The sequence below is a fragment of the Spea bombifrons genome, chromosome 3, assembly GCF_027358695.1.
Source record: "Spea bombifrons isolate aSpeBom1 chromosome 3, aSpeBom1.2.pri, whole genome shotgun sequence".
In the NCBI taxonomy this organism is placed as follows: Eukaryota; Metazoa; Chordata; class Amphibia; order Anura; family Pelobatidae; genus Spea; species Spea bombifrons.
The window spans coordinates 122,155,527-122,182,181 of NC_071089.1; the positions used below are offsets into that span (position 1 = coordinate 122,155,527).

Genomic DNA, 26,655 nt, shown 5'->3' on the forward strand with positions numbered 1-26,655 from the left:
GCTGCGGTGTCAGCACATGTATGTGGACATGGAATGCGTGTTGCCGGGGTGATGGATGGAGTGTGTGTGTCGTGTGTGTTACTTACATGTCCTGGGGTTACATTTGACATTGGCTGCGGTGTCAGCACATGTATGTGGACATGGAATGCGTGTTGCCGGGGTGATGGATGGAATGTGTGTGTCGTGTGTGTGTTACTTACACGTCCCGGGGTTACATTGGCTGCGGTGTCAGCACATGTATGTGGACATGGAATGCGTGTTGCCGGGGTGATGGATGGAGTGTGTGTGTCATGTGTGTGTTATTTACACGTCCCGGGGTTACATTGGCTGCGGTGTCAGCACATGTATGTGGACATGGGATGCGTGTTGCCGGGGTGATGGATGGAGTGTGGAAAAAATGGTTTAGAAATAGCGAAACGCCCGATAACGTGCAGAAAAAAAAACATAAAAACACCGGGGATTTCTAAACGCAGCACGAATAGCAGAATCCAGCAGGTTTTCTATTAGCTTTTTTTTGGATGAGTAAAAGATTTTTCAAACAAGAGAGAAAAAGTTTTTTTATTTCAAATGTTTTTTAATCAAACTATTATTTTTATAGTAAATTAGATAATATGATAAATGATAAATGGTATCGGAAGAAAGCCCTTCTTGTCCTGAAAAAACCCAACATATAACGTGTGTGGGTTCACTAAATGCGTGAGGAGAAAAGTACAGCTGAACACGAGCGCCGCAAAAGGGTTAAAACAGCCTCGGTCCCAAAGGGTGCAAAAAGAAAAAAACAGCCCGGTCCTTACGGGGTTAAATACAGAAATGGGGTTAATAAAGGACGGGGGGGTATTTCAAAGGAGCATACCCGGGGTATGATCGGCGAATTACCCCCAACCCGGGATATGATTGACTGGCGAATTACCCCCAACCTGAGGAGCGCAAACCGCTCCCCACTCTGGGAGTTTTGGTCCCTTCACTCATCCGTACGAACTACTGCGAGGACTTCCGGTTGCCGGAACTCAGTTGTCTCGGTGTTTAGCGCTCCGGGAGGGTTTCCGGGCGGATCCGGCCCCGCCGCGGGCTCTCGGTATTACACACCTTCCCGAAGCGGAGCCCCAGATACCCCGAGGAGGCTCAGACCCCCAGCGCTGGCAGGCATGCTCGGCCAAGATGGCGACGGAGCCACGGGGACCAAAACAAAGTGTCTCGTGCGTTTAGCGCTCTGTGAAGGAAACGTCATCACCGAGCGCCAGGGCGCCATCTTTAAACGTCTGTAGCTGGATGGTACGCTTGTACTGAGAGTGACATGTATCATGTATGTATTCGGCATGTACCCCCGGCTCAGCCTCGCGGTGCGCGCGCGATGTGAGTGTATCTGGACTGACTGGTCGTGGCGTGGCGTGGCGTGGCATGGAGAGACATGTATGTGGACTCAGTGACGTGGAGTGTGTGTTGCTGGGGTGATGGATGGATGGATGGAGTGTGTGTGTTATGTGTGTGTGTTACTTACACGTCCCAGGGTTACATTGTCTGCGGTGCCAGCACATGTATGTGGACATGGAATGCGTGTTGCTAGGGTGATGGATGGAGTGTGTGTCTGTCATGTGTATGTTATTTACACGTCCTGGGGTTACGGTGCCAGCACATGTATGTGGACATGGAATGTGTGTTGTCGGGGTGATGGATGGAGTGTGTCTGTCATGTGTATGTTACTTATATGTGCTGGGGTTAGATTTTACATTGGCTGCGGTGTCAGCACGTGTATGTGGACATGGAATGCGTGTTGCTAGGGTGATGGATGGAGTGTGTGTCTGTCGTGTATGTTATTTACACGTCCTGGGGTTACGGTGCCAGCACATGTATGTGGACATGGAATGTGTGTTGTCGGGGTGATGGATGGAGTGTGTCTGTCATGTGTATGTTACTTATATGTGCTGGGGTTAGATTTTACATTGGCTGCGGTGTCAGCACGTGTGTGTGGACATGGAATGCGTGTTGCCGGGGTGATGGATGGCCAGTGGCATGGAGTCGGCGTGTTCATGTATGAAGCCGTTCCTGTCCCCAGATGCGGCGCCGTCACGTTGGGGTGTGATGTTGATGGACCCGTCTGAGCACACGGCTGGAGACACCATGGTTCTCGGGACGGATCACTCGGAGCTGCTGCACCCCTCTTCTCCTGCCGAGGCTCGCGGCCCCTGCCCCGCGGGAGTCGCTCCGGTTACCAAGGAGCCGTGTGAGCCGGACACGCCGGTCACGGCCAGCGAGCAGCGCGGTGAGTGTGCCGGGGAGAGAGCGTGTGCCGGGTATCTGTGTAGTTAGAAGCCCCCTGTGTGTCCCAGCACTTGGGGGAGTCCACGGGTGCCAGTTAGCATTGGTGATGCGGCCCACGCGGTTACCCTGCCTATAATATGGGGTATTGGGGTAACGAGGGGCTCCCCGGGGCTGTTAGTTCGTTTTTGTATCAGCGCTGCTAGAATCCGGGGAGACCCTGAGAGGCTTCGGGTTTATTGCCCCCCCATCCTTATTTGCCCCCCCCCATCCTTTTTGCCCCCCCATCCGTATTGCCCCCCCATCCGTATTGCCCCGTTTATGTCTTTAGGTTACTCATCTGAGTTAAACTGCAAAGATGCCTTCGATAAAGAGATGCCTCCCGACGCTCTTCAGACGCCCACCCCGAAGAGGAGACGAGGAAGACCCCCGAAGCACAAGAACAACAACCTGCCGGCCTCCCCCGCCCTTCCCGTGTCTGTGCCAGGACCCCCATCCCCTGGTCTGCCGGCCGCACCAGAGAGCGACCCTCCCGCAGCCGGCCTGCTGACCCCGACAGCCAAAGTGCCAAAGAAACGGGGGCGCAAGTCCAAAGCCGAGCTTCTCCTGCTGCGTCTGGCCCAGGAGCCCGAGAGCCCCGGCATCCAGAGAGAGCACGCCGGAGAAAGCGAGGAGCCGGCAGCCACGCCGAGCGGGCGTCCCCGGAGACGCGCGGCCGTAACGTAAGCTCTTCTGCATCTCCTTCTCCTTCTGGGCTGACCCTGCTTTAGTTGCCGCCTCCTGACTCTCTCCTTACATAGAGCTCTGAAGTATCTTCACGACATGGAGGAGGAGTGGTCGGCGGCCGTGGCCTCGTCAGCTAACAAACCCGCCGGCGCAGAACACAACATCCCGGAGGAGCCGGTGAAGAAGAGGCGCAGGAAGAAGGCAGACGACGCCGACGAGGACTTCGTGGTCTCCGAGGATCTGCTGGTGGCGGCTGAGCATGAAGAGGATGAAACCGAGCAGCTGAGTGAGGCGTCTGACACTGAGCTGAGTGCAGGCAGGAAGAAGTGCGCGTACATCCCCCGCGAGGTGAGTGACCCCGTGCTCTCAGGGGGTGGGTTGTATCAGGAGACCCCACATTCTCAGTTTGGGGGGTTGTTTGTGCTCTCGGTTTAGCGGATGGGGTGCTGTCTGGGCGGGGTTTGTGCTCTCGGTGTAGGGGGTGGGGGTGTTGTCTCGGCGGGGTTTGTGCTCTCGGTGTAGGGGGTGGGGGAGCTGTCTCGGCGGGGTTTGTGCTCTCGGTGTAGGGGGTGGGGGAGCTGTCTCGGCGGGGTTTGTGCTCTCGGTGTGGGGGGCTGTCTCGTGCCCCCCCCCGGTATGGCTGCTATTCCATATGTTTGATGCTCACTCTCTGTTCTTTGTCAGAGGAGCAGCCCAGTGCTGAGAGGAACCGCAGAGAACGGCTTCCAAAGACCCATCATGGGGCCCGTCTGGAAAGCCACCGAGATCACAGCGGAATTGTAAGAGCGTCTCTGGTACGGGGGGGGGGGGGTCTGGTGGGCTGGGCAGGTGTTTCAGGTGTGGTGTGTGGGGCTGCCGGGGGGGGCTGTCAGGGGGGCGGTGGGGAATGTGGGGCTGGCGGGTGGGGGCAGGTGGTTAGTGTGGGGCTGGCGGAGGGGTATGGGGGGCTGGCGGGGGGGCAGGTGAGGAGTGTGGGGGGGTATGGGGGGGAGTGCGGGGCTGGCGGCTGCTCTCAGAGGGGTTTGTAATGTGTAGGAAGGTGAGGAAGATCCTGGTGATGGATCTTGGATCTTGGATCTCTCCATGTCCTGCGTCTGAGAGGACGGCCGAGGAGCTCGGGAGATCTGCTGGGGGGGTAGAGCAGCGAAGACGTTCCCTGCGGGTTTCAGGGTGACTGCTCGTTAGGCTGTCTCGGGGGCCGGGTATGACAGGAGCGCGGGGGGGGGGGCGGTTGGGTGGCGGGGGCCGCAGCTGCTGTGAAGTCATTGATGTTGTTGTCTCCTGCAGCCGAGACGCCAGCCATTCGCACTGGGAGTTTCCGGAGTGGATCCCGAGCGCCGCGGACTGGCACTTCCTGACCGCCAGGTGACTGCGGCCCATCGCCCTGGGACTGAACACGCCGACCCCTGCTCACGCGTGTTGCTCGTAGCTTTGCCGCGTGTGCCTGCAGGAGCTCCTGTGTGCTGGACACTGAAACCCAGAGTCTGTCGACGGATCGGCCCCAATCGGCCCGCGTAGTCTGTAAAGACTCAAACTGTAATCAGTCTCGGCTTAGATCCAGGAGCCGTATGTCCACCCCATGCATGCGTAAATCCCATCGCTGTTACCCTCTGCCACTTGTGTTTCCGTGTGCTTGGCGTGTCTTTGCCGTGTACATGCACCTGCTTTACAATTTTTTCTACTCTTGTCTACCAGTGAAGCTGAGGAATTCCTCCCCGCTCTGACTACCTCGCCGCCATTTAGCGTCCGAAGGGAAGGGATAAAGGAGGAGGGAGCCGCCTGCTCGCTCGGAAGGTACGTCCCGTGTTCTTGGCGTCGCTGGCTGTTAAGCGGTGATCTCCTCCGCTCCTTGCCGTGTGTCACGGGAAGTGAACCCGCGGCCCGACGTCCTGCAGCAGCTTCGGGGTCTTCTGACGTTACGAGGGTCTCTCACGCTCCGCTGACGCTCTTGTCTGCAGGTTCCGGTCTCTCCCTCCTCACCCCGAGCGCTGGGACATGACGTTCTTCGTGGGGGGTCCGGTGTGGTCCATGGAGTGGTGTCCGACCGTGGGGGGCAGCGGGTCCTGTCAGTACCTGGCGCTGTACAGTCACAGAGGGATGGATGACCGGAACCGCCTGGACGTCGTCAAATCCGGACCCGTCTTACTGCAACTGTGGAGCCTGGGGGCGCTGGACATGGAGAAGGGGTCTGTGTGCGTTACCGGGGGGGAGGGGTCTGTGCGCGTTACCGGGGGGGAGGGGTCTGTGCGCGTTACCGGGGGTGGGGGAGAAGGTCTGTGCGCGTTACCTGGGGGGAGGGGTCTGTGCGCGTTACCTGGGGGGAGGGGTCTGTGCGCGTTACCTGGGGGGAGGGGTCTGTGCGCGTTACCTGGGGGGAGGGGTCTGTGCGCGTTACCTGGGGGAGGGGTCTGTGCGCGTTACCGGAGGTGGGGGAGAAGGGGTCTGTGCGCGTTACCGGGGGTGGGGGAGAAGGGGTCTGTGCGCGTTACCTGGGGGGAGGGGTCTGTGCGCGTTACCTGGGGGGAGGGGTCTGTGCGCGTTACCGGGGGTGGGGGAGAAGGGGTCTGTGCGCGTTACCGGGGTGGGGGGGAGAAGGGGTCTGTGCGCGTTACCGGGGTGGGGGGGAGAAGGGTGTCTGTGCGCGTTACCGGGGGTGGTTTTGTGCGGAGGAGGGGTGTCTGTGTGCGGGATGGGGGGGTTTCTGTGCGAAATGCATGGGCTTGAAGCCCCTGACTCTCCCTGTTGTGCAGCTCTGGCGCCGGCGCCGCGTTCTCCTACGGTCTGGCTTTGGATCACGGCTGTATCTGGGACATGAAGTTCTGCCCCAGTGGGGCGTGGGAGCTCCCCGCTACCCCGAGAAAGGTAAACCCGAAACGGCTGGAGACCCCGCGCTCTGCCCCCTGGGGGGTCTGACGCCGAGCCCAGTACCCGCTGTGATGTACAGCACCGTGTATAATGCAGGATGCTCCGTGCTGGTACAGAACTGTTTCATGAGCCGTCTCTCTCTCACCTCTCGCAGAGCCCCCAGATGGCGCGTTTGGGGCTCCTGGCTGCAGCTTTCTCCAGCGGCTTCATTGAAATTTACAGCCTTCCCCATCCGGAGGCTCTGGCGGGGCATCGGGAAACGCAGGTAAAAGGTAGGAAGCGATTGGCTGCTCCCGGCGTATATATACTCTCTATACATATATATACATATATACTCTCTATACATATATATACATATATACTCTCTATGTATACATATACACTCTCTATATATATACATATATACTCTCTATATATACATATATACTCTCTATACATATATATATATACTCTCTATACATATACTCTCTATATATACATATATACTCTCTGCGTATACATATATACTCTCTATGTATACATATACACTCTCTATGTATACATATATACTCTCTGTGTATACATATATACTCTATGTATACATATATACTCTATACATATATATACATATATACTCTCTATACATATATATACATATATACTCTCTATGTATACATATACACTCTCTATATATATACATATATACTCTCTATATATACATATATACTCTCTATACATATATATATATACTCTCTATACATATATACTCTCTATATATACATATATACTCTCTGCGTATACATATATACTCTCTATGTATACATATACACTCTCTATGTATACATATATACTCTCTGTGTATACATATATACTCTATGTATACATATATACTCTATACATATATATATACTCTCTATATATACATATATACTCTCTATACATATATATACATATATACTCTCTATGTATACATATATACTCTCTATGTATACATATACACTCTCTATGTATACATATATACTCTCTGCGTATACATATATACTCTATGTATACATATATACTCTCTATACATATATATACATATATATACTCTCTATATATACATATATACTCTCTGCGTATACATATATACTCTCTATGTATACATATATATACTCTATATATACATATATACTCTCTCTCTGTATATATATATGTGTGTGTGTGTGTATATATATACACTCTGTCTCTCGTGATGTTTGTCTCCCGTTGGGGGTGTCTAGCGGGTCTCCCACAGGGGGCGCAGTTGTGGCCCGTTGGATATAGCGAGCTGTTTCCATGGCACGGAGAGCTTCCAGGTGTCTTCCACCCCCCCCAGGTATATCCATTGAGCAGATGCTGCCTCCGCTGCCGGCCCCCCGTGGGAGACATCGGGGTCTGCATGTTACAGAAGAATCTCCTCGTGCTACCTGAGGGCAGGAGCGTGGCCCCCGGGGCATCTGTCATTGTGTTTTTATTGTAGGTTTATTATTGCCCCCCCCCCATGTAGACCCTCTGTCTCGTGAAGGGTTAAATGTGTGCGGAGGGGGTTGTTTCCCCGGTGATTCTGGGTAATGATGGCTGTTACATGGCTGAGCGCCTCCTCCTAATGACTATTGGGGGGGTAGGATGGGGCATTCAGTGGGAGAATGATAAGTGTTCCCATTTACGAGGGGAGGGGGGGTCTGTAATTTACCCCTCCCCCGTTCCTTTCACTCTTGCCCCAGCCCCCTTGCTTTCTACATATAGAGGTGACATTGATGTGATTTGCCCCTTATCTCCCCGAGGGGGCCGCTGCCTGATGGAGGGTCTGCAGGGGGGAGATAAGAGCGACCCCTCGTCGCCGTCGTGTGTTTTGGCCCGTCAGTTATCCTGACTATTTATTTATAAAGCGCCGGTAGATTCCGCGGCGCCGTTACCGTCGCACTAACACGCCCACGCAAAGGAGAGGGGGCCCGGCTCCCAGGAGCTTACAATCTAGTCGGGGGGTGATTCGGGGCGACTGGGGTTTACATATTGGATGTCTCGGGGGTTAATCAGGGCGAGTGGGGTTTACATATTGGATGTCTCGGAGTTAATCGGGGCGAGTGGGGTTTAAAGGGTTAATCGGGGCGAGTGGGGTATTAAATCTCTTCCTCTCTCCTCCAGGTGGAGACGCCGCGGATTACACCGTATGCAAGGTGCGTGCCTGCGCTTCGGGGGGGGGGGGGGGTCAGCTCTTATCTCTCTCTTTCCATCTCTCTGCCCCCCGTAACACCTGCCCCCCCCCCCCCGCGGCAGCCAATCCCCGGTGCGCTCCATAAATCTCTCTGTCGCCTCCATTAAGCGTCTCTCGGGGTCAGTTATTCACTTATCTGCGGAGCGTCTTTTTAATTAAACGCTTTCATGCGCGACGAGACAGATGGGCTTCCCGGGCGCTCCGTGTAACGGCGGGGGGGGGGCTCCAGCTCCGGGGATTTCTATTCTATTATTTGTCTATCATTTATTTATTATTATTATTTATCGTTATTTTATTTTTATATTATGTTATTATTATTGTTATTATTATTTATCATTTATTATTATTATTTATTATTATTATTTATCTCGTAATACGGGCAGTTTTTGGGCCGGGTTCTGGGACGGTGTGCAGGCCGTGGCTACCTTACGGCTGTCCCTATTAACCGCCCCCCCGGCTGTGTGTGTCTCTCCGGGCCCCCCCCCGGGCTGTGTGTGTCTCTCCGGGCCCCCCCCCCGGGCTGTGTGTGTCTCTCCGGGCCCCCCCCCCGGGCTGTGTGTGTCTCTCCGGCCCCCCCCCGGGCTGTGTGTGTCTCTCCGGCCCCCCAGGCTGTGCGTCTCTCTCTCTCTCTCTCTCTCTCTCTCTCCGGCCCCCCCGGGCTGTGTCTCTCTCTCCGGCCCCCGTCAGTGGACGTGTTGGGTTTGTGTGTTGCAGGTGGACGGCGTCGTGCGGCTGCAGGTCGGCTCCATAAAGTCCTGCGCTCAGGGAGAGAACGGGCAGAGCTTCTCCGTGGCCTGGCTGCCCGCCAAGCCCCACCACTACCTGGCCGCCGGCTTTTACGACGGTGAGTTCGCTGCCACCACCGCCTGATCTGCCCTGCCACGTATTCACTGCCCAACGCGTGGTGTGCTTGGTCCCTGCCGGCCCGGCCCCCACTGCCCCATAGCCGGCTCTTACACGCTGTTGTCACGGGTTATCTATAAAGTCCAAGTCCACGAGTCTTTCTGTATGGTGGGACGGGAAGGGTTAACGTGCGGCCCCTCGGAACGAGACGTCCTCCGGGGGAGCGATAAGAGATTCCTCCATATCTCCGAGAGCAGAGACGGTCGGCTGTGAGTGATAAGATTCCTGACAGCCGGATTTATTACTCCCCGGTGCTGGCGCTCTACACCCAGACGCGGTTTGCCTTTTGCCCCCATCCCCCCCCCCCCCGACTCACGGCGATGCCCCCCCGCTGTCTCGCAGGCACCGTCTCCATCTGGGACCTGAAGACGAGGTCCGTCCTGCAGCGGGTCCGCCAGGGCCGCGTGATAAAGCAGTATCCCTTCCTCAGCTTCCTGGCGCATGACCACGCCGTGCGGAGCATAGAGTGGTGCAAAGCGGACAGGTAAGTGGCGATAATGCGGCCCCGCGTGGCCCCTGGCTCCAGCCGCCGGCCGGGCTGACGCCGTCTCGCTGCTTCTTCTTCCTCCTCCTTGCAGTAACTTCCTGGTGACGGCCGGCAGCGACCGGCGCCTCAAGTTCTGGGACCTGCGCCGGCTGCACGAGCCCACGAACAACATGAAGCGCTTCCAGACCACGGAGATCACGTGGCTGCTGCCGTACAGCGGGGTGGCCGTGGCGCAGGACAACTGCTACGCCTCGTGAGTACCCGGCGGCGCGCGCGGCTCCTGTCCGTGGGGGCCGGTCTAACGTTGGGTCTCCTCGTTCCAGGCATGGGCTGTGTGGCATTCATTACGTGGACTCCGGCTTCCTGGGCTACAAGCCGTACTTCGTGACGCCGCGGAAGGGGACCGTGTGGGTACGTAAGCCGTGTTGTGCGTCTGTGTGTTACGCCGAGGTCGCGTGTTTCATGCGTGGCCCCTCTCGCTCCGTTTGCACAGAGTATCTCTGGCTCGGATTGGCTGAGCTCCATCGCCGCCGGCGACGTGAACGGAGAGGTGATCGTCATCGTGCTGCCCAACCTCAACGTCTCCTCCATAAACACCAAGCGCCCCGGGGACCGCAGATTTGTGAGTATAGCTCTTGGGGGCCCCCATTGGTGAGAGACGGCAGGGTTCTGGCATCACACAACGAGCCATCGGGGCCACGGTCAAAAGCCCCAAGGCTGGGCGGGGGGTCGGGGGGCAGTATTAATGTGCGGTGGCACAGAAGCCAAGTTACTCTTCTCTGTACCGACATTCTCTCTCCCCCCCATCTCTCTCTCTCCCCCCCCCCCCATCTCTCTCTCCCCCTCTCAGCCTGTATACAAAGCGGATTTCCAGCCTCATGCCCCGCAGTTATCCGATGGCGAGCGGCCCCCCGGACCCCTGGAGCAGAGCGGCGAGTGGGAACATTTCAAGCCCAAGTCGTATCGCGCCGCTGAGGGCCGATTCAGCCTCCTCTTCCGAGACATGGACCTGGTAGGTGTGAGACGCGGTCGGGACCCCCGCAGACGCTGCCCCTCTTACCCCGTGTGGCTGAAGCTGGGATTTATGTATTGGCACGGGGCGGCCCCTTCTTCCTCCCCGCTGTGATAGGATCTCGCGTGTTACTGCAGACGCTCTGCCTGCACCGGGGAGCGATCTCTCTGCCGCAGTCTGTGGGGAGGGGGGAGAGCTGCACTCCTATTAGTACATCGGTCACGCAGCCTCCCCGTGCCATGCGGCGAAACGCGGCACAGGGGTATCTGCCGGCCCTCCAGCCGCCTGTGGGATCGCGGGGGCCTCCTCATCAACTCCCAATCCCTCCAAAAATGCCCCCCAAAATACATGACGATGGGAGGGGGGGTAAGAAGCGTCTTCCCAGAATAAAACGGCTTCAGAGACTCCTGCCAATGGATGCAGATGCAGGGGGCCGCTCGGCGCAGCGCTGAGGGGCCGCTTGGCGGGGGGCATGCGTCCTGTAGGCTGAATGAGCAGAGGGGCTTTTAGCTGTTGTGGATCTCTTGTCGCCCTTAGAGAGGCTTCCAGCGTCTGACGAGCCGGGAGCCGGTGAAGCGGATGCACGAGAATGAGATTAAAGGGGACATGAACATGGAGCGTGCGCAGCTCGAAGCCGTACACAAGGTGAGTGTGCGTGCGAGTGTGTGTGTGCGCGTGTATATATATATATCTCTATCTCACGTGATTTACCGGCGGTCTCGGGTCTCCAGCTGCGTTGTAAATATTCGGCACTGATTGATGGGAGTGGCAGTTGATGCAAGAAGCTGTTTTTCTGCAGACTATTACGCCGATAACTGCCCCGGGAGCTGGGAGTCACCGGCCCACGAAATGAGCCTCCCCCCCCCCCAGTCTGCGGCAGAGACCGGCGTGTCGCACTGCAGCACCAACGCATGTTACTGCGCAACAATCCGGCTCGCCCCACACGTTAATATCCGAGGCCAGAAACGCCCTTCTGTCTGTCGCCCTGCAGTGGGAGGGGCCCACAGTCCCATAGCTCCCTTCTGTCGCCCTGCAGTGGGAGGGGTCCACAGTCCCACCCGTGTCCCCTTTTTGTCAGGGCAGCTTCTTTCGGTTTACTCCGGGCGTCCGAGACGCCCTGCAGGGATCCGGCGGCTTTGGGATCTGTGCAGGCGTCTGACGGGGTCCCCTCCGCAGGCTGCGCATGCTGGGGCTGTGTCATGTTAATGATGCGCTTCGCCCGGGTTCCTTCGCTTTGGGTTTGTCAGATTTGCTGATGGGGCAGAATTTCTTTCCTGGTAAAATCCCGGTGGCGAGTGTCACATGGGTATAAAGCTAAATACCCCGTCACATGGGTATAAAGCTTAAATACCCCGTCACATGGGTATAAAGCTTAAATACCCCGTCACATGGGTATAAAGCTTAAATACCCCGTCACATGGGTATAAAGCTTAAATACCCCGTCACATGGGTATAAAGCTTAAATACCCCGTCACATGGGTATAAAGCTTAAATACCCCGTCACATGGGTGTAAAGCTTAAATACCCCGTCACATGGGTGTAAAGCTTAAATACCCCGTCACATGGGTATAAAGCTTAAATACCCCGTCACATGGGTATAAAGCTAAATACCCCGTCACATGGGTATAAAGCTAAAATACCCCGTCACATGGGTATAAAGCTAAAATACCCCGTCACATGGGTATAAAGCTAAAATACCCCGTCACATGGGTATAAAGCTAAATACCCCGTCACATGGGTATAAAGCTTAAATACCCCGTCACATGGGTATAAAGCTTAAATACCCCGTCACATGGGGTATAAAGCTTAAATACCCCGTCACATGGGTATAAAGCTTAAATACCCCGTCACATGGGTATAAAGCTTAAATACCCCGTCACATGGGTATAAAGCTAAAATACCCCGTCACATGGGTATAAAGCTTAAATACCCCGTCACATGGGTATAAGCCCCAAAGTCTTGCCCTCTGATCCCTGATCTCGCCGTTTCTCTCATTCCAGGTTCGTTTCAGCCCCAACCTGGACTCGTGCGCCTGGGTGGCCTCCGCCGGCCACTGTGGACTGGTCCGCGTTCACTGCGTCCGAGGCCTGGTGGCGGAGGTGGGCTGGAGGGTAATCCACGAGAAGAGGGCGCAGTTCAGCGGCGCCCCGGAGGAGGTGGCCGCCGTGCGGGAGTCTGAATACAGCCCCGAGGTGCAGCACTGCGTGGTGGAGATGGAGTGACCACCGGGAACGTCGTGCTCAGTTTTCCCCCCCCCGCCGCCGTACGGGCCGCTCATCGCCGGCAGCACAGACAGGCGCCGCGTCTAAACGAGGATGTGCGTCCAGGCGATGCTTAAATACCGGGCCCTATGGGGGCGGAGCTTGTCTCTGACGAGCGCCATATGAATGGCTTATGGGACCTGTGTGGGTGGGCCCAACGATGCTCTTATTTATCCTTGTTTTATTCTTTTATCTCCTGATTGGATGGATTGTTACCCCCCCTTCTTATTTTTAACCTTTTTTTAAGCACTGCGGCGTTTATTATTCCCGCGTATCAGATTGGGGTTCTTGCTGCGCCGGAGGGGCCCCTTCCTCCATTTTGCGGGCATATTGAGTCCAGGGGTACGTGTTTCGCTGGCTACGGAAGCAGTACCCTTGCGGGGGGAGGTGCACATGTATGTACGTGTACACGTGTGGGTGCTGTGCACACGTGGGGATTTGCCCCTCGATGTATTCGCTCACATTGAGTGCCCTGGGGTGGAATCTTCAGGATGTTTATTAAAATGTTACCGTTTTATACCGTTCTGCGTGTTCAGCTGCCCTTTTTTTTTTTGTTACATTGTTGTGCGGAGTCATTAAGACAAAGCCATCTAATTTGCATATACTCAAATTCAGCGTTTCCCGGGGCCGTTACCCAGAACTCTGAGCCAAGCACCGGACCTTTGCAGGGATCATTGGCTCCCAGAGCTGGGATAGTCGGCAGCTGCTGGAAATCTGCCCCCAAACATTTGCCCTTCCCCCACAGGGGGGTTAAATAAATCAGGAAGACAGGTAACGGGGTGCGGGGCGCTTCGCGCTGTGTTTAATGTACAAAACGACCATTACAGACAAACAGCGGTACAGACACGGTCCGCGGGACAAGACCACAGTTGCGCATTAATGGGTAGGGGCTCCCAGGGGCCCGAATTGGCTCCTGTTTTAGCAGAACCCTTTGTATGCCGTTGTAAAGGTTGGTGTGGTAATAGCGGCTGTTAATACGTCTCCCTGTGTAACGGGAACCACCGACTGAGTGGAGATAAAGCAGGACTCGGTGGTCACTTTTTTATTTGGAGAGCGCATTCTGCGAGACCTGCGTTACATGGTCACGGGATCCAGAATGAGCTGATTGAACACGCGTGGCCCGGAGGGGGGAGAGGCAAACAAAGAGCTCAGTGGGTTAATTGCATTATTTCATCTCCTACCCATTACACGTTTGACACACATTACACATACAGGTTACATACAATTTACATACACACGGGAAGCCGGAGACATTTACAGGAAATCTGCCTAGGAGCGGGGGTAATATCTGTGTGCTGGAGAAATCCAGGGCTTAGATGCCCCTTCGTATATAACCCATTCTTCTAACATTAAACTGCAGCCGCCGCGCTCTCCCCCATTCCTCTAACATTAAACTGCAGCTGCCGCGCTCTCCCCCATTCCTCTAACATTAAACTGCAGCCGCCGCGCTCTCCCCCATTCTTCTAACATTAAACTGCAGCCGCCGCGGTCTCCCCCATTCCTCTAACATTAAACTGCAGCCGCGGCGCTGTCCCCCATTCTTCTAACATTAAACTGCAGCCGCCGCGCTCTCCCCCATTCTTCTAACATTAAACTGCAGCCATCGAGCTCTCCCGCATTCTTCTAACATATAACTGCAGCCATCGCGCTCTCCCGCATTCTTCTAACATTAAACTGCAGCCGCCGCGCTCTCCCCCATTCCTCTAACATTAAACTGCAGCCGCCGCGCTCTCCCCCATTCTCCTAACATTAAACTGCAGCCGCCGCGCTCTCCCCCATTCTCCTAACATTAAACTGCAGCCGCCGCGCTCTCCCCCATTCTTATAACATTAAACTGCAGCCGCTGCGCTCTCCCCCATTCCTCTAACATTAAACTGCAGCCGCCGCTCTCTCCCCCATTCTACTAACATTAAACTGCAGCCGCCGCTGTCTCCCTCATTCTTCTAACATTAAACTGCAGCCGCCGCGCTCTCCCCCATTCTTATAACATTAAACTGCAGCAGCCGCCGCACTCTCCCCATCACTCGCTCTTTCACTTATTGCCCGGGAATGGCCGCCCTGCTGCAGGCGTTTATATCATCTGCGGAGACAGATCTCATCGTTAACAGCTTCTGTAATATTACAAAGTCTGGGCCCCCGGTACCGACCGCCGAGGGGCCCGACGAGTAACAACTCCTTCCTCTGAATATTCTCCGTTAACCTTTTGTCTGCGTCTCTTCCGTTGATCCATCCCCCGTTATAATTCATTTTCTGGATCGTTCTCTGCCCCTCCCAGGCTTTCTAGAACCTGTTTACTGAGGATTTCGGCGGCACACGCTTACCCCCGCTCGCCACCGGCACCAGCCCAGAGCCCCTCTGCCAGTGACTGGGGTAACACGGCACGTGCCCTCGGCAGACGCCACCGATCCCTCGCCTCCTCGGGGGCCGGAATCAGGGCGTAAAGGAGCGTCTCCTGTACAATAGACAGAGTGTCCTTATCTTATTCTGGAATTGGTGGGGGAAGGGCGTCTGGGCTCCCGGGGCGCAGGGGCTGCCCTGCTGAAGAGTCACTGGCAGTCCCGCCAAACAGACATTAAAACACAGGATAAAAAGTGACACGGCACACGGCACAGAACCCGACCACGGACGATGCTCACGTTACACGCGCGGACCTCACAACAAGGAATGTAGGCAGAGAGCGGCAGAACCAGAGAGTGGGACCTGATCAGGAAGCTTCAGGCTGCAACCACCAGAGGGTACTTTGGTACCAAGGAGAATACCCCGGGGTATTCGGCAGCTGGTCATTTGTGGTACCAAGGAGAATACCCCGGGGTAGATGAAGATGGGGTTGCTCATGGAGAGGAGATAGGTAATGTTTTCTATCCTAAAAGGCAGATCTACTGGGCGACGGATCACTGGAATTATCCCTGAACCCGCAGTAGGAGGATATAAAGGTGAAAAGATCTACTGGACCCAATTTATAACAGCTAATAAGCGGGGTAACTGGGCAGTCATGGTGTACAATTGCCCCACAAACAGGAGGATGGTACTGTAAGTGGATTGCCTGGATTGGTCAGTCCTCTCGGTGGGGTCACCTGACAGGAGCTCCTCCCCGTGGGGGTCACCTGACCGGACGTGGTCTTTTTGTGCCTGTAGTTTATATATCGGGTCAGAAAATCATTTTTCAAATGTCACTAAATGAAGAAAATTCTTTGTGAATAAAGTGCTTGGGAAGTCCTCTCCCTGCACTGCTTGCGGGTGGGATTGCGTGGTGTGGCCCTCCACGGCTCCCTCACCGCCTCCCCTCGCTCCAAGCACCGTCTCAGGGGGGCATTTTATGTGTTACCCCTTTACTCTGTAATGAACACAATAAACACAGACACCCGAAGAGCCGCTCGCCCATGGGGGACGACACCGTGTTTACAGTAACCGGCAGAGTAATATAGTGGCACGGAGTACATGTATTCGGGTTCATGGGAGGGACGCATTTCTCGGACCCTTCCTGTCCCCTGAAGCGGGACGTCTCACTCTCTGGTTCGTCTCTGGGGAACGGATGGCGAAGGTTTGGCGTTACCGTCAGCCCACCGGGTCCTGGCATTGCTGACAAACCGCCATGTCCTCCAAGTACTTCTCCACCTGGATTGTGCTGGCGTAGAAGTCAAACTTGCTCTGGAGGAGACCGGTGGCTTCCGTCAGGACCACGTCCGCATCGCAGCTCTCATCTGAGAAGAGACGCAGAAGGATGAGCTCCAGAGAACACTCACATGAAAAGTATTTCCAATGGGGCCAAGACTCCATCTTCACCCGGGCCAATCCCGTTCTTATCATAGCGGGGGCACTTTATCCACCCCGTGTCTGGGGCAGATTGTTCTAACCACATCCAACACAATTACCATAAATACAGAGATCAAATATTTGGATCAATTAACTTTTTTGGAGAAGCTGCCATTGAGAATTCTGACACTCACGCAGTGGTGGACCGCCCCCCCCGCCCTACTCCTTACCGATGGCCAGGTGGACGGATACCACGTTCTGGCTGAGCGTCAGAGCCCAGAGCCGCAGGCTGTGAACCGAGCGGACACCCCCAACCGACAGCAGCACCTCCTTCACCGAGCCGTGGGAGACGCTCCGGGGAGCTCCTGACAGAAAGAGACAGACATGTTACGTGGACAGACAGGCGTGAGAGCTGAAGGAAGGCAGGATAGACAGATGTGAGTTATGAAGGCAGACACAAGGCCAGGAGACTCCCCTGACAGACAGACACACAGACAGACGTGGGGCTCGGAGACTCTTGGGACAGACAGAAAGGTGGCTTTTTGCTCCATACCCTCCATCAGCACCCAGAAGACGTCCCGCAGGATGGTGGTCGTCGTTCCCAAAACAAAGATGGAGAACAGGAACGTACAGACAGGGTCAGCGATTTTATACTGAGGCTGGAACAGAGAAAGCCTCCATTACCCCACAATATTCTTCTGTACAGCTATCCCCATACATGCACATTACCCTACAGTATACCCAGGTACAGCCCTGCACTCACCTTGAAGTAGATGATAATGGCTGCCACCAAGACCCCGATGCTCTGCAGCAGGTCACCAATCACATGGATAAAGGCTGCGCGGACACTCGTGTTCCCATGTGGCCCTATAAGATGCAGATGGAGGCCACTGGCCGGGCTGTCTCCAATCTTCTCATAACCAGACCCGTGGCTGTGTCCATGGAATGTGGTGGATTGGTGGAGAATGTAGGCCATGCTACAACACAGGGCAGGGGACCCAGCGTCACTGGATGGGGTTCATGTTGTCCTCACATAACGTGTGTTTGGGAAGGAAGGGCAGGTTTGGGGGGTAGGAGTGGGACACGAGTTAGGGGCAGGAACGGGAGATGGATTGTGGGCAGGAATGGGAGATGGGTTGGGGGTAGGAATGGGAGATGGGTTGGATGCAGGAACAGGAGATGGGTTGGGGGCAGGAACGGGAGATGGATTGTGGGCAGGAACGGGAGATGGGTTGGGGGCAGGAATAGGAGATGGGTTGGATGCAGGAACAGGAGATGGGTTGGGGGAAGGAACGGGAGATGGGTTGGGGGCAGGAACGGGAGATGGGTTGGGGGCAGGAACGGGAGATGGATTGTGGGCAGGAACGGGAGATGGGTTGGGGGAAGGAACGGGAGATGGGTTGGGGGCAGGAACGGGAGATGGGTTGGGGGCAGGAACGGGAGATGGATTGTTGGCAGGAACGGGAGATGGGTTGGAGGCAGAAATGGGAGATGGGTTGGGGGCAGAATGGGCTTTATTGCTGGATGTAAAAAAAAATAACCTAAAGAGAGTCCTACAGTTCTCCATTATAGAGCAGATCTCCAGGAGGACACAGAGACCTTGTGATCCCGCTTCGTTGTGTGGCTGCCCTGATACTCACATGATGTTGACACCAACAGCACATCCAGACGTGATAAGCATGACGTGGCCGTCAATGTCATAGTCATTGTTGATAATCCGAGCCGTGGCCAGATAGACCAGTACCCCGGTCACGATCCAGATGGAAAGAACCGAGGCCAGAGCGCCAAGAATCTCTGAAATGATTGAAAGGACAGGAGTGGGTGACTGGAAGAGTGCCACAAATTGCCCCACACACTGCAGCGAGGTCTTTCCATTTCTGTGCTCTCTCTATGAGATAAGTAATAGTGTTTTGGATGAATATGGACAGGACTTTGCCTCATTAAGGGTTGCAGTTGAAGGATATAAGGGTTTCTGTGTAGAGACTCCCATGAGCGGCTCGGTATCAGACCTTGAGTGGTCACGGGGTGGGGAACCTGCGCAGTGCTGAGTGACTCTAAAACAGGGTGACTTTTGGTTTTAGAACCTACCTGAGCGGTGCCACCCAAACGTCATTCTTTTAGTCGGTGGTCGGGTTGAGATCCACAGGGAGAAGATGCTGACGCACATACTGCCCAGGTCCGTTAGAAGATGGGCAGCGTCCGTCATGATGGCCAGGCTGTGAGCCAGATACCCTCCTAGGGGCAGAGAGGTATCAGGGGATCGGGTCAGATACGGAGATGGTGCTTTTGGTGGGTTTGATGGACCTGTGATGGATATCATTACCTACAACTTCCCCGATCATGAAAATAAAACAGACTGCGCAGGCGACGTACAGCTTCCTCTGGGCCTGTAGCTTCTGCTGGGTGTCCGCAGATGAGATGGCCGCCCCATGGCAGTGCTGGGAAACCTGTCTCTCCAGCTCGATGGACACGTCCGAGCCGCCATTCTGGAAATTAAAATCTGGGAACAGGTCCTTGGTGCCTTTGAAAAGACTGGAAAAAGAAAGACCAAGCACAGAGTATGAGAGCAGCGGGGGCAGATCCTCCTAATCACGGAACATTCTCTCCAGTAAAGACAGGTTAATCCCTCCTTGCGTGGCTCGCACGCCCGACAATTGGCAAAAAGGGACACATTTCTTTTAGGGGTGTTGGGTCAGAGGTGTGGCTGGGGGGCTTTTTCTTACAGATGCCTCTGAGGTTCAAACTTCTGCACATGAACAACTGCTTAATCCTGGATGTATGGAAAACCATTAAAGGAGTAGTTATCCTGGCGGGGAGCACCAGCAGCCACTAGTATCAGTAACTGTGAGATTCCGGAGTGACAACAACGACCACAAACGCTTAAACATCATCATCATCATCATGACCGTCATCATCATCATCACTATCATCATAAGCGCCATCATTACCATCATCATAATCGCCATCATCATCGCCTGCGTCTCTCCTCAAACCCCCCCAACCCCCCCGATCACCTTAACCCCCCCCCCAGTCTTCTCTCCCATCCCCCACGGTGACTCCTGATATCTCCTCCATGCTCAGCCATTTCATGGCCGGCTGCCCAGCAAATGATTGTTTATCTCACACTAAACATTGCGGCAAAATCCAGAGATAATTCAGAGCTCCATGTCACCCACGAGGGTCCTTTCACCGGGGTCCAAAAGCCCCCATAATGTGCATGGAAACAGCAGGAGACGGCTTAATAAATGGGGTAATTAAAAGCCATTATTTATCTTCTAACCACACCCCTAAAGCAAAAGTGCCCTTCTTTCCATTTACCACGTGGGGGGCTCTGGGGTTTTAGGTCCCTCTCAGGTGAAGAGAACGACGAGATTAGGGGATTAGTCACCGACTGAGGGGGTGGGGGATAACTGGCTGGAGGGGAGGGGGGGGATTAGTCACCGGCAGCGGTGATTGACCAGGGGTTTAACCCTTAAACTGCCCTTTTCTGGCAAAAATTAGTGTGATTAGTGTGATTATAATATAATACAGGACTGGCTCTGATGGGGTTAAAGGCACATAAACTCACAGCCTTTCTCGGAAATTCTGCATTTCGAACCAACTTGGTCCCCGAAGCTTTTTAGATCTTCTTGAAGTTATTGGGTTTCATTCTAGAAAGTTCTTTAAAAGCTTCAGGAAACTTGATGGAGACACGAATCGGCAAAAGAGTGAAACGTGAGTCCTAATAACGCCCTCCACGGGCCGCGTGCGGATAAAATCAATAAGAACCCAGCGTTCTTTCCGCGCCTTTCAGGTAACCTACCGCCACGAGCCCGGGAAGAGACCCTCTCCGGGCCCTAACTAGAAAACACAGGACCCCGGTGAGAACATTTCCCCTGGGCTCCCCATCTTCATTAAGCAACATGTCTCACAGTGCCACATTTGCCCCCAAGCAGCTTATCAGTGCCATTCTAACCCGCAAAAACTCTGCCTTTGCCATCTTTGCCCCCAAACAGCTTGTCTGCTAACACACATAAACATGCTTACTTTTACACACACTCACTAACACACACGTACACACTCTTTAGAATACACACTCCCTCTCACACCTCGTATTTAAACACATTCATGCTCACACAGAAACATATACACATCCATGCTAACACAAGCACTTATACACTTGTGCTCAAACACACTCCATCTATGCTAACACGCAAGCATAGTACATACAAACACTTTCACATACACATTCATGCTCACACACACTTATACATAGACATTCATGCTCACACACTTATACATACACATTCATGCTCACACACTTATACATACACATTCATGCTCACACACTTATACATACACATTCATGCTCACATAAATTTATACATACACATTCATGCTCACATAAATTTATACATACACATTCATGCTCACACACTTATACATACACATTCATGCTCACACACTTATACATACACATTCATGCTCACACACTTATACATACACATTCATGCTCACACACTTATACATACACATTCATGCTCACATAAATTTATACATACACATTCATGCTCACATAAATTTATACATACACATTCATGCTCACACACTTATACATACACATTCATGCTCACATAAACTTATACATAGACATTCATGCTCACATAAATTTATACATACACATTCATGCTCACACACTTATACATACACATTCATGCTCACATAAACTTATACATAGACATTCATGCTCACATAAATTTATACATACACATTCATGCTCACACACTTATACATACACATTCATGCTCACATAAACTTATACATAGACATTCAGCTCACATGGATACTAATATACATACTCCATCACTATATATACACCGTGAGGCTATGAGAGGACCATCATCCTGAGTCCGAAACCCGTGGCTCGCTAGGATCCAGATACTCATAAAAGTATTAAAGAGAGAAATCTGCCGGATCATGTGATTAACTCCTCACTGCCCGCGTGGCCTCAGACATTGTTATCTTCATCCTCCAACCAGTATCTGCAGACTGACCACAGATATCACCACAATCATCTGACTCTGTAACTGTAACAACACCCGACCCAAATAAACAACACAGCCCTGCAACGAGGCTACGGCTCCTGCGTGCGAAGGCCCAGAGAGTCACGGGTGTGCAGTGGCCGTGGCTTGGTGGGAGCTTCCTCTGTACCTGGCCATTTATTGTCCATAAAACGACAGTTTCACCCACAATATACTTTATTTCGTACATTTTGATGCTGCATATAAAAAAACAGGCGCTTTTCTTGGTCAGAAGGTAAAGCCAGCGCTGGGGAAAACGCTACCACGCATGCCTCTAGTGTCCTTGAACGACAGCAGGATGTACCACGGACAAAATATTTACTGCACAGACGTCTGATAATTACCCCGAAAACAAGAAACAACCCCAACAAAGCAACAAATGGGCAAACTTTAAAGCAGTGATTGTGGATGTCCAGAGAAACCTTTCCAAGGGGCAAAATATTAGCCCTGCCAGAGGTGCAGAGCAAATGCAGAATAGTGCGACTCTGCCACCAAAATCACAGACAGACAGAGAAATCACAGACAGACAGAGAGAGATCACAGACAGACAGAGACACGAGAAATCACAGACAGACAGAGAAATCACAGACAGACAGAGAAATCACAAACAGATAGAGACAGAGAAATCACAGACAGAGAAATCACAAACAGATAGAGACAGAGAAATCACAGACAGTCAGAGACAGAGAAATCACAGACAGAAACAGAGAAATCACAGACAGAGACAGAGAAATCACAGACAGAGAAATCACAGACAGACAGAGAAATCACAAACAGAGAAATCACAGACAGACAGAGAAATCACAAACAGATAGAGACAGAGAAATCACAGACAGGCAGAGAAATTACAAACAGATAGAGACAGAGAAATCACAGAAAGAGACACAAGAAATCACAGAGAGAGATCACAGACAGAGAGAGACACAATAAATCACATACAGACAGAGAAATCACAGACAGACAGAGAAATCACAAACAGAGACAGAGAAATCACAGACAGAGACACAATAAATCACAGACAGAGAAATCACAGACAGACAGAGAGAGAGAGATCACAGACAGAGAGAGACAGAGAAATCACAGACAGACAGAGACACAGAGAAATCACAGACAGACAGAGACACGAGAAATCACAGACAGAGAAAGAAATCTCAGACAGAGACATGAGAAATCACAGACAGACAGAGAGAGATCACAGACAGAGAAATCACAGACAGACAGAGACACAGAGAAATCACAGACAGAGAAATCACAGACAGAGACACAAGAAATCACAGACAGAGAAATCACAGACAGACAGAGACACGAGAAATCACAGAGAGAGAAATCACGGACAGAGAAATCACAGACAGACAGAGACACGAGAAATCACAGACAGAGAAATCACAGACAGACAGAGACAGAGAAATCACAGAGACAAAAGAAATCACAGATAGAGATCCCAGACAGAGACACAATAAATCACATACAGACAGAGAAATCACAGACAGAGAAATCACAAACAGAGACAGAGAAATCACAGACAGATACACAATAAATCACAGACAGAGAAATCACAGACAGACAGAGAGAGCGAGATCACAGACAGAGAGAGACAGAGAAATCACAGACAGACAGAGACACAGAGAAATCACAGACAGACAGAGACACGAGAAATCACAGACAGAGAAAGAAATCTCAAACAGAGACATGAGAAATCACAGACAGACAGAGAGAGATCACAAACAGAGAAATCACAGACAGACAGAGACACAGAGAAATCGCAGACAGAGAAATCACAGACAGAGACACAAGAAATCACAGACAGAGAAATCACAGACAGACAGAGACACGAGAAATCACAGACAGAGAAATCAGAGACAGAGACACAAGAAATCACAGACAGAGAAATCACAGACAGACAGAGACACGAGAAATCTCAGACAGAGAAATCACAGACAGACAGAGACACGAGAAATCACAGAGAGAGAAATCACAGACAGACAGAGACACGAGAAATCACAGACAGAGAAATCACAGACAGACAGAGACACGAGAAATCACAGAGAGAGAAATCACAGACAGACAGAGACACGAGAAATCAGAGAGAAATCACAGACAGAGAAATCACAGACAGAGACACGAGAAATCACAGAGAAATCACAGACAGAGAAATAACAGGCAGAGAGAAATCAGAGAGAAATCACAGGCAGAGAGAAATCACAGACAGAGAAATCACAGGCAGAGAGAGACAAGAGAAGTCGCAGACAGACAGAGACACGAGAAATCACAGACAGATTGGGTGGCACAGATTGGGTATAGGGGCATATTGTGTGGGACAGGAACCAGCATGGGCTTTATAAGGTATGGGGTATACTGCAGGAAGTTTGTGGGGCATATACGTGGCAGAGTGCACCCAGTGGGGCGTGAGGGGTAAATAACATGCAAGGTGCATTCAGTGGGCTGTGTGGGGTAAATAACATGCAAGCTGCATTCAGTGGGGTGTGTTGGGTGGATAAGGTGCAAGATGCCCTGGTTGGGGTATGTGATGGTGTATAAACTGCAGAGTGTCCAAAATGTGGAGTGGAAGCAAATAAGATCAAAGGTACCACGGCTGGGGTATATAAGATGCATGATGCTCTGGCTGGGGTATATAAGATGCATGATGCTCTGGCTGGGGTATATAAGATGCATGATGCTCTGGCTGGGGTATATAAAATGCATGATGCTCTGGCTGGGGTATATAAGATGCATGATGCCCTTGCTGGGGTATATATAATGCATGATGCTCTGGCTGGGGTATATAAAATGCATGATGCCCTTGCTGGGGTATATAAGATGCATGATGCTCTGGCTGGGGTATATAAAATGTAGGATGCCCTGGATGGGGTATATAAGATGCATGATGCCCTTCCTGGGGTATATAAAATGCAGAATGCCCTGGTCGGGCTATATAAAATATATGATGCCCTTGCTGGGGTATATAAGATGCAGGATTCCCTGGTCGGGGTATATACAATGCAGGATCCCCTCGCTGGGGTATATAAGATACAGGATGTCCTTTCTGGGGTGTATATATAATGCATGATGCCCTTGCTGGGGTATATTAGATGCAGGATGCCCTTGCTGGGGTATATTAGATGCAGGATGCCCTTGCTGGGGTATATAAGATGCAGGATGCCCTGGATTGGGTATATATAATGCATGATGCCCTTGCTGGGGTATATAAAATGCATGATGCTCTGGCTGGGGTATATAAAATGTAGGATGCCCTGGATGGGGTATATAAAATGCAGAATGCCCTGGTCGGGCTATGTAAAATATATGATGCCCTAGCTGGGGTATATAAGATACAGGATGTCCTTTCTGGGGTATATACAATGCATGATGCCCTTGCTGGGGTATATTAGATGCAGGATTCCCTGGTCGGGGTATATTAGATGCAGGATGCCCTTGCTGGGGTATATTAGATGCAGGATTCCCTGGTCGGGGTATATAAGATGCAGGATTCCCTTGCTGGGGTATATAAGATGCAGGATTCCCTGGTCGGGGTATATACAATGCAGGATCCCCTCGCTGGGGTATATTAGATGCAGGATGCCCTTGCTGGGGTATATTAGACGCAGGATGCCCTTGCTGGGGTATATAAGATGCAGGATGCCCTTGCTGGGGTATATTAGATGCAGGATGCCCTTGCTGGGGTATATTAGATGCAGGATGCCCTGGTCGGGGTATATATTAGATGCAGGATGCCCTGGTCGGGGTATATATAAGATGCAGGATGCCCTGGCCGGGGTATGTGAGGGTTGTATTAGATGTGCGGTGTGTAGGGTATCTGTGGGGTATGTAGGATGTTGATGCCCCATTTGCCCCAGCGTCCCCCCTACCTCTTGATCCTGAGCTGCCTGCCGCCGCGCTCCTCCTCCACCAACCGCCGGGTCTCTCCGGACTCCATCCCCTCGCCGGGTTATAAGGGGTTAATGGGTTGCCTGGGGTGGGTCACAGATCCATTTACCCCTCTGCTCCGGACACTAGCTGCGGATCTCCACTCCACGCAGGATTTACCAAGGTCCGTCCCCCCACGACACGGGCGGAGAATTATCTCTCTATAGGTGATGGGAGTGGGTGTTATCTCTCTATAGGTGATGGGAGTGGGTGTTATCTCTCTATAGGTGATGGGAGTGGGGATTATCTCTCTATAGGTGATGGGATTGGGAGTTATCTCTCTATAGGTGATGGGAGTGGGTGTTATCTCTCTATAGGTGATGGGAGTGGGTGTTATCTCTCTATAGGTGATGGGAGTGGGTGTTATCTCTCTATAGGTGATGAGAATGAGGGTTATCTCTCTATAGGTGATGGGAGTGGGTGTTATCTCTCTATAAATGATGAGAGTGGGTGTTATCTCTCTATAGGTGATGGGAGTGGGTGTTATCTCTCTATAGGTGATGGGAGTGGGGATTATCTCTCTATAGATGATGGGAGTGGGTGTTATCTCTCTATAGATGATGGGAGTGGGGATTATCTCTCTATAGGTGATGGGAGTGGGTGTTATCTCTCTATAGATGATGGGAGTGGGTGTTATCTCTCTATAGGTGATGGGAGTGGGTGTTATCTCTCTATAGGTGATGGGAGTGGGGATTATCTCTCTATAGATGATGGGAGTGGGTGTTATCTCTCTATAGATGATGGGAGTGGGTGTTATCTCTCTATAGGTGATGGGAGTGGGGATTATCTCTCTATAGGTGATGGGAGTGGGTGTTATCTCTCCATAGGTGATGGGAGTGGGAGTTATCTCTCTATAGGTGATGGGAGTGGGTGTTATCTCTCTATAGGTGATGGGAGTGGGAGTTATCTCTCTATAGGTGATGGGATTGGGAGTTATCTCTCTATAGGTGATGGGAGTGGGTGTTATCTCTCCGTAGGTGATGGGAGTGGGGGTTATCTCTCTATAGGTGATGGGAGTGGGAGTTATCTCTTTACAGGCGATGGGAGTGGGATTATCTCTATATAGGTGATGGGATTGGGAGTTATCTCTCTATAGGTGATGGGAGTAGGGACTATCTCTCTATGAGTGATGAGAGTGGGAGTTATCTCTCTATGAGTGATGAGAGTGGGTGTTATCTCTCTATAGATGATGG

General features: G+C 52.4%; 2 protein-coding genes across 2 annotated transcripts; one reads left to right on the top strand and one right to left on the bottom strand.

The window, feature by feature from the left end:
- Nucleotides 1–1,243: 1,243 nt before the first annotated feature.
- On the top strand, nt 1,244–12,757 carry GTF3C2 (general transcription factor IIIC subunit 2). Its single transcript, XM_053461320.1, has 19 exons — nt 1,244–1,303; nt 2,054–2,260; nt 2,588–2,978; nt 3,057–3,330; nt 3,667–3,761; nt 4,270–4,347; nt 4,678–4,776; nt 4,941–5,168; nt 5,733–5,844; nt 6,002–6,119; nt 7,993–8,024; nt 8,777–8,906; nt 9,308–9,449; nt 9,544–9,705; nt 9,776–9,863; nt 9,946–10,074; nt 10,303–10,464; nt 11,002–11,109; nt 12,465–12,757. Exons 2-19 carry the CDS (start codon nt 2,080–2,082, stop codon nt 12,684–12,686), a joined length of 2,751 nt encoding a protein of 916 aa, XP_053317295.1. The 5' UTR covers nt 1,244–1,303; nt 2,054–2,079; the 3' UTR covers nt 12,687–12,757.
- Nucleotides 12,758–15,893: 3,136 nt separating this feature from the next.
- SLC30A3 (solute carrier family 30 member 3) lies at nt 15,894–25,477 on the bottom strand. The gene is made up of 8 exons (XM_053461314.1): nt 25,405–25,477; nt 18,802–19,010; nt 18,567–18,713; nt 18,119–18,272; nt 17,242–17,455; nt 17,032–17,137; nt 16,709–16,843; nt 15,894–16,426 (listed from the first exon to the last, which is right to left on the bottom strand). Exons 1-8 carry the CDS (start codon nt 25,470–25,472, stop codon nt 16,281–16,283), a joined length of 1,179 nt encoding a protein of 392 aa, XP_053317289.1. The 5' UTR covers nt 25,473–25,477; the 3' UTR covers nt 15,894–16,280.
- Between the last annotated feature and the right edge of the window lie 1,178 nt (nt 25,478–26,655).

Excerpts from the sequence above, each read along its gene's own strand:
- GTF3C2 (XM_053461320.1), top strand. The coding sequence starts at position 2,080 with ATGTTGATGGACCCGTCTGAGCACACGGCTGGAGACACCATGGTTCTC. Across the intron at positions 3,762-4,269 it reads ACCGAGATCACAGCGGAATT|CCGAGACGCCAGCCATTCGC; the intron begins GTAAGAGCGTCT and ends TGTCTCCTGCAG. Across the intron at positions 10,465-11,001 it reads TCTTCCGAGACATGGACCTG|AGAGGCTTCCAGCGTCTGAC; the intron begins GTAGGTGTGAGA and ends TGTCGCCCTTAG.
- SLC30A3 (XM_053461314.1), bottom strand. The coding sequence starts at position 25,472 with ATGGAGTCCGGAGAGACCCGGCGGTTGGTGGAGGAGGAGCGCGGCGGC. Across the intron at positions 19,011-25,404 it reads AGGCAGCTCAGGATCAAGAG|TCTTTTCAAAGGCACCAAGG; the intron begins GTAGGGGGGACG and ends TTCTTTTTCCAG. Across the intron at positions 18,714-18,801 it reads CATGATCGGGGAAGTTGTAG|GAGGGTATCTGGCTCACAGC; the intron begins GTAATGATATCC and ends CTCTGCCCCTAG.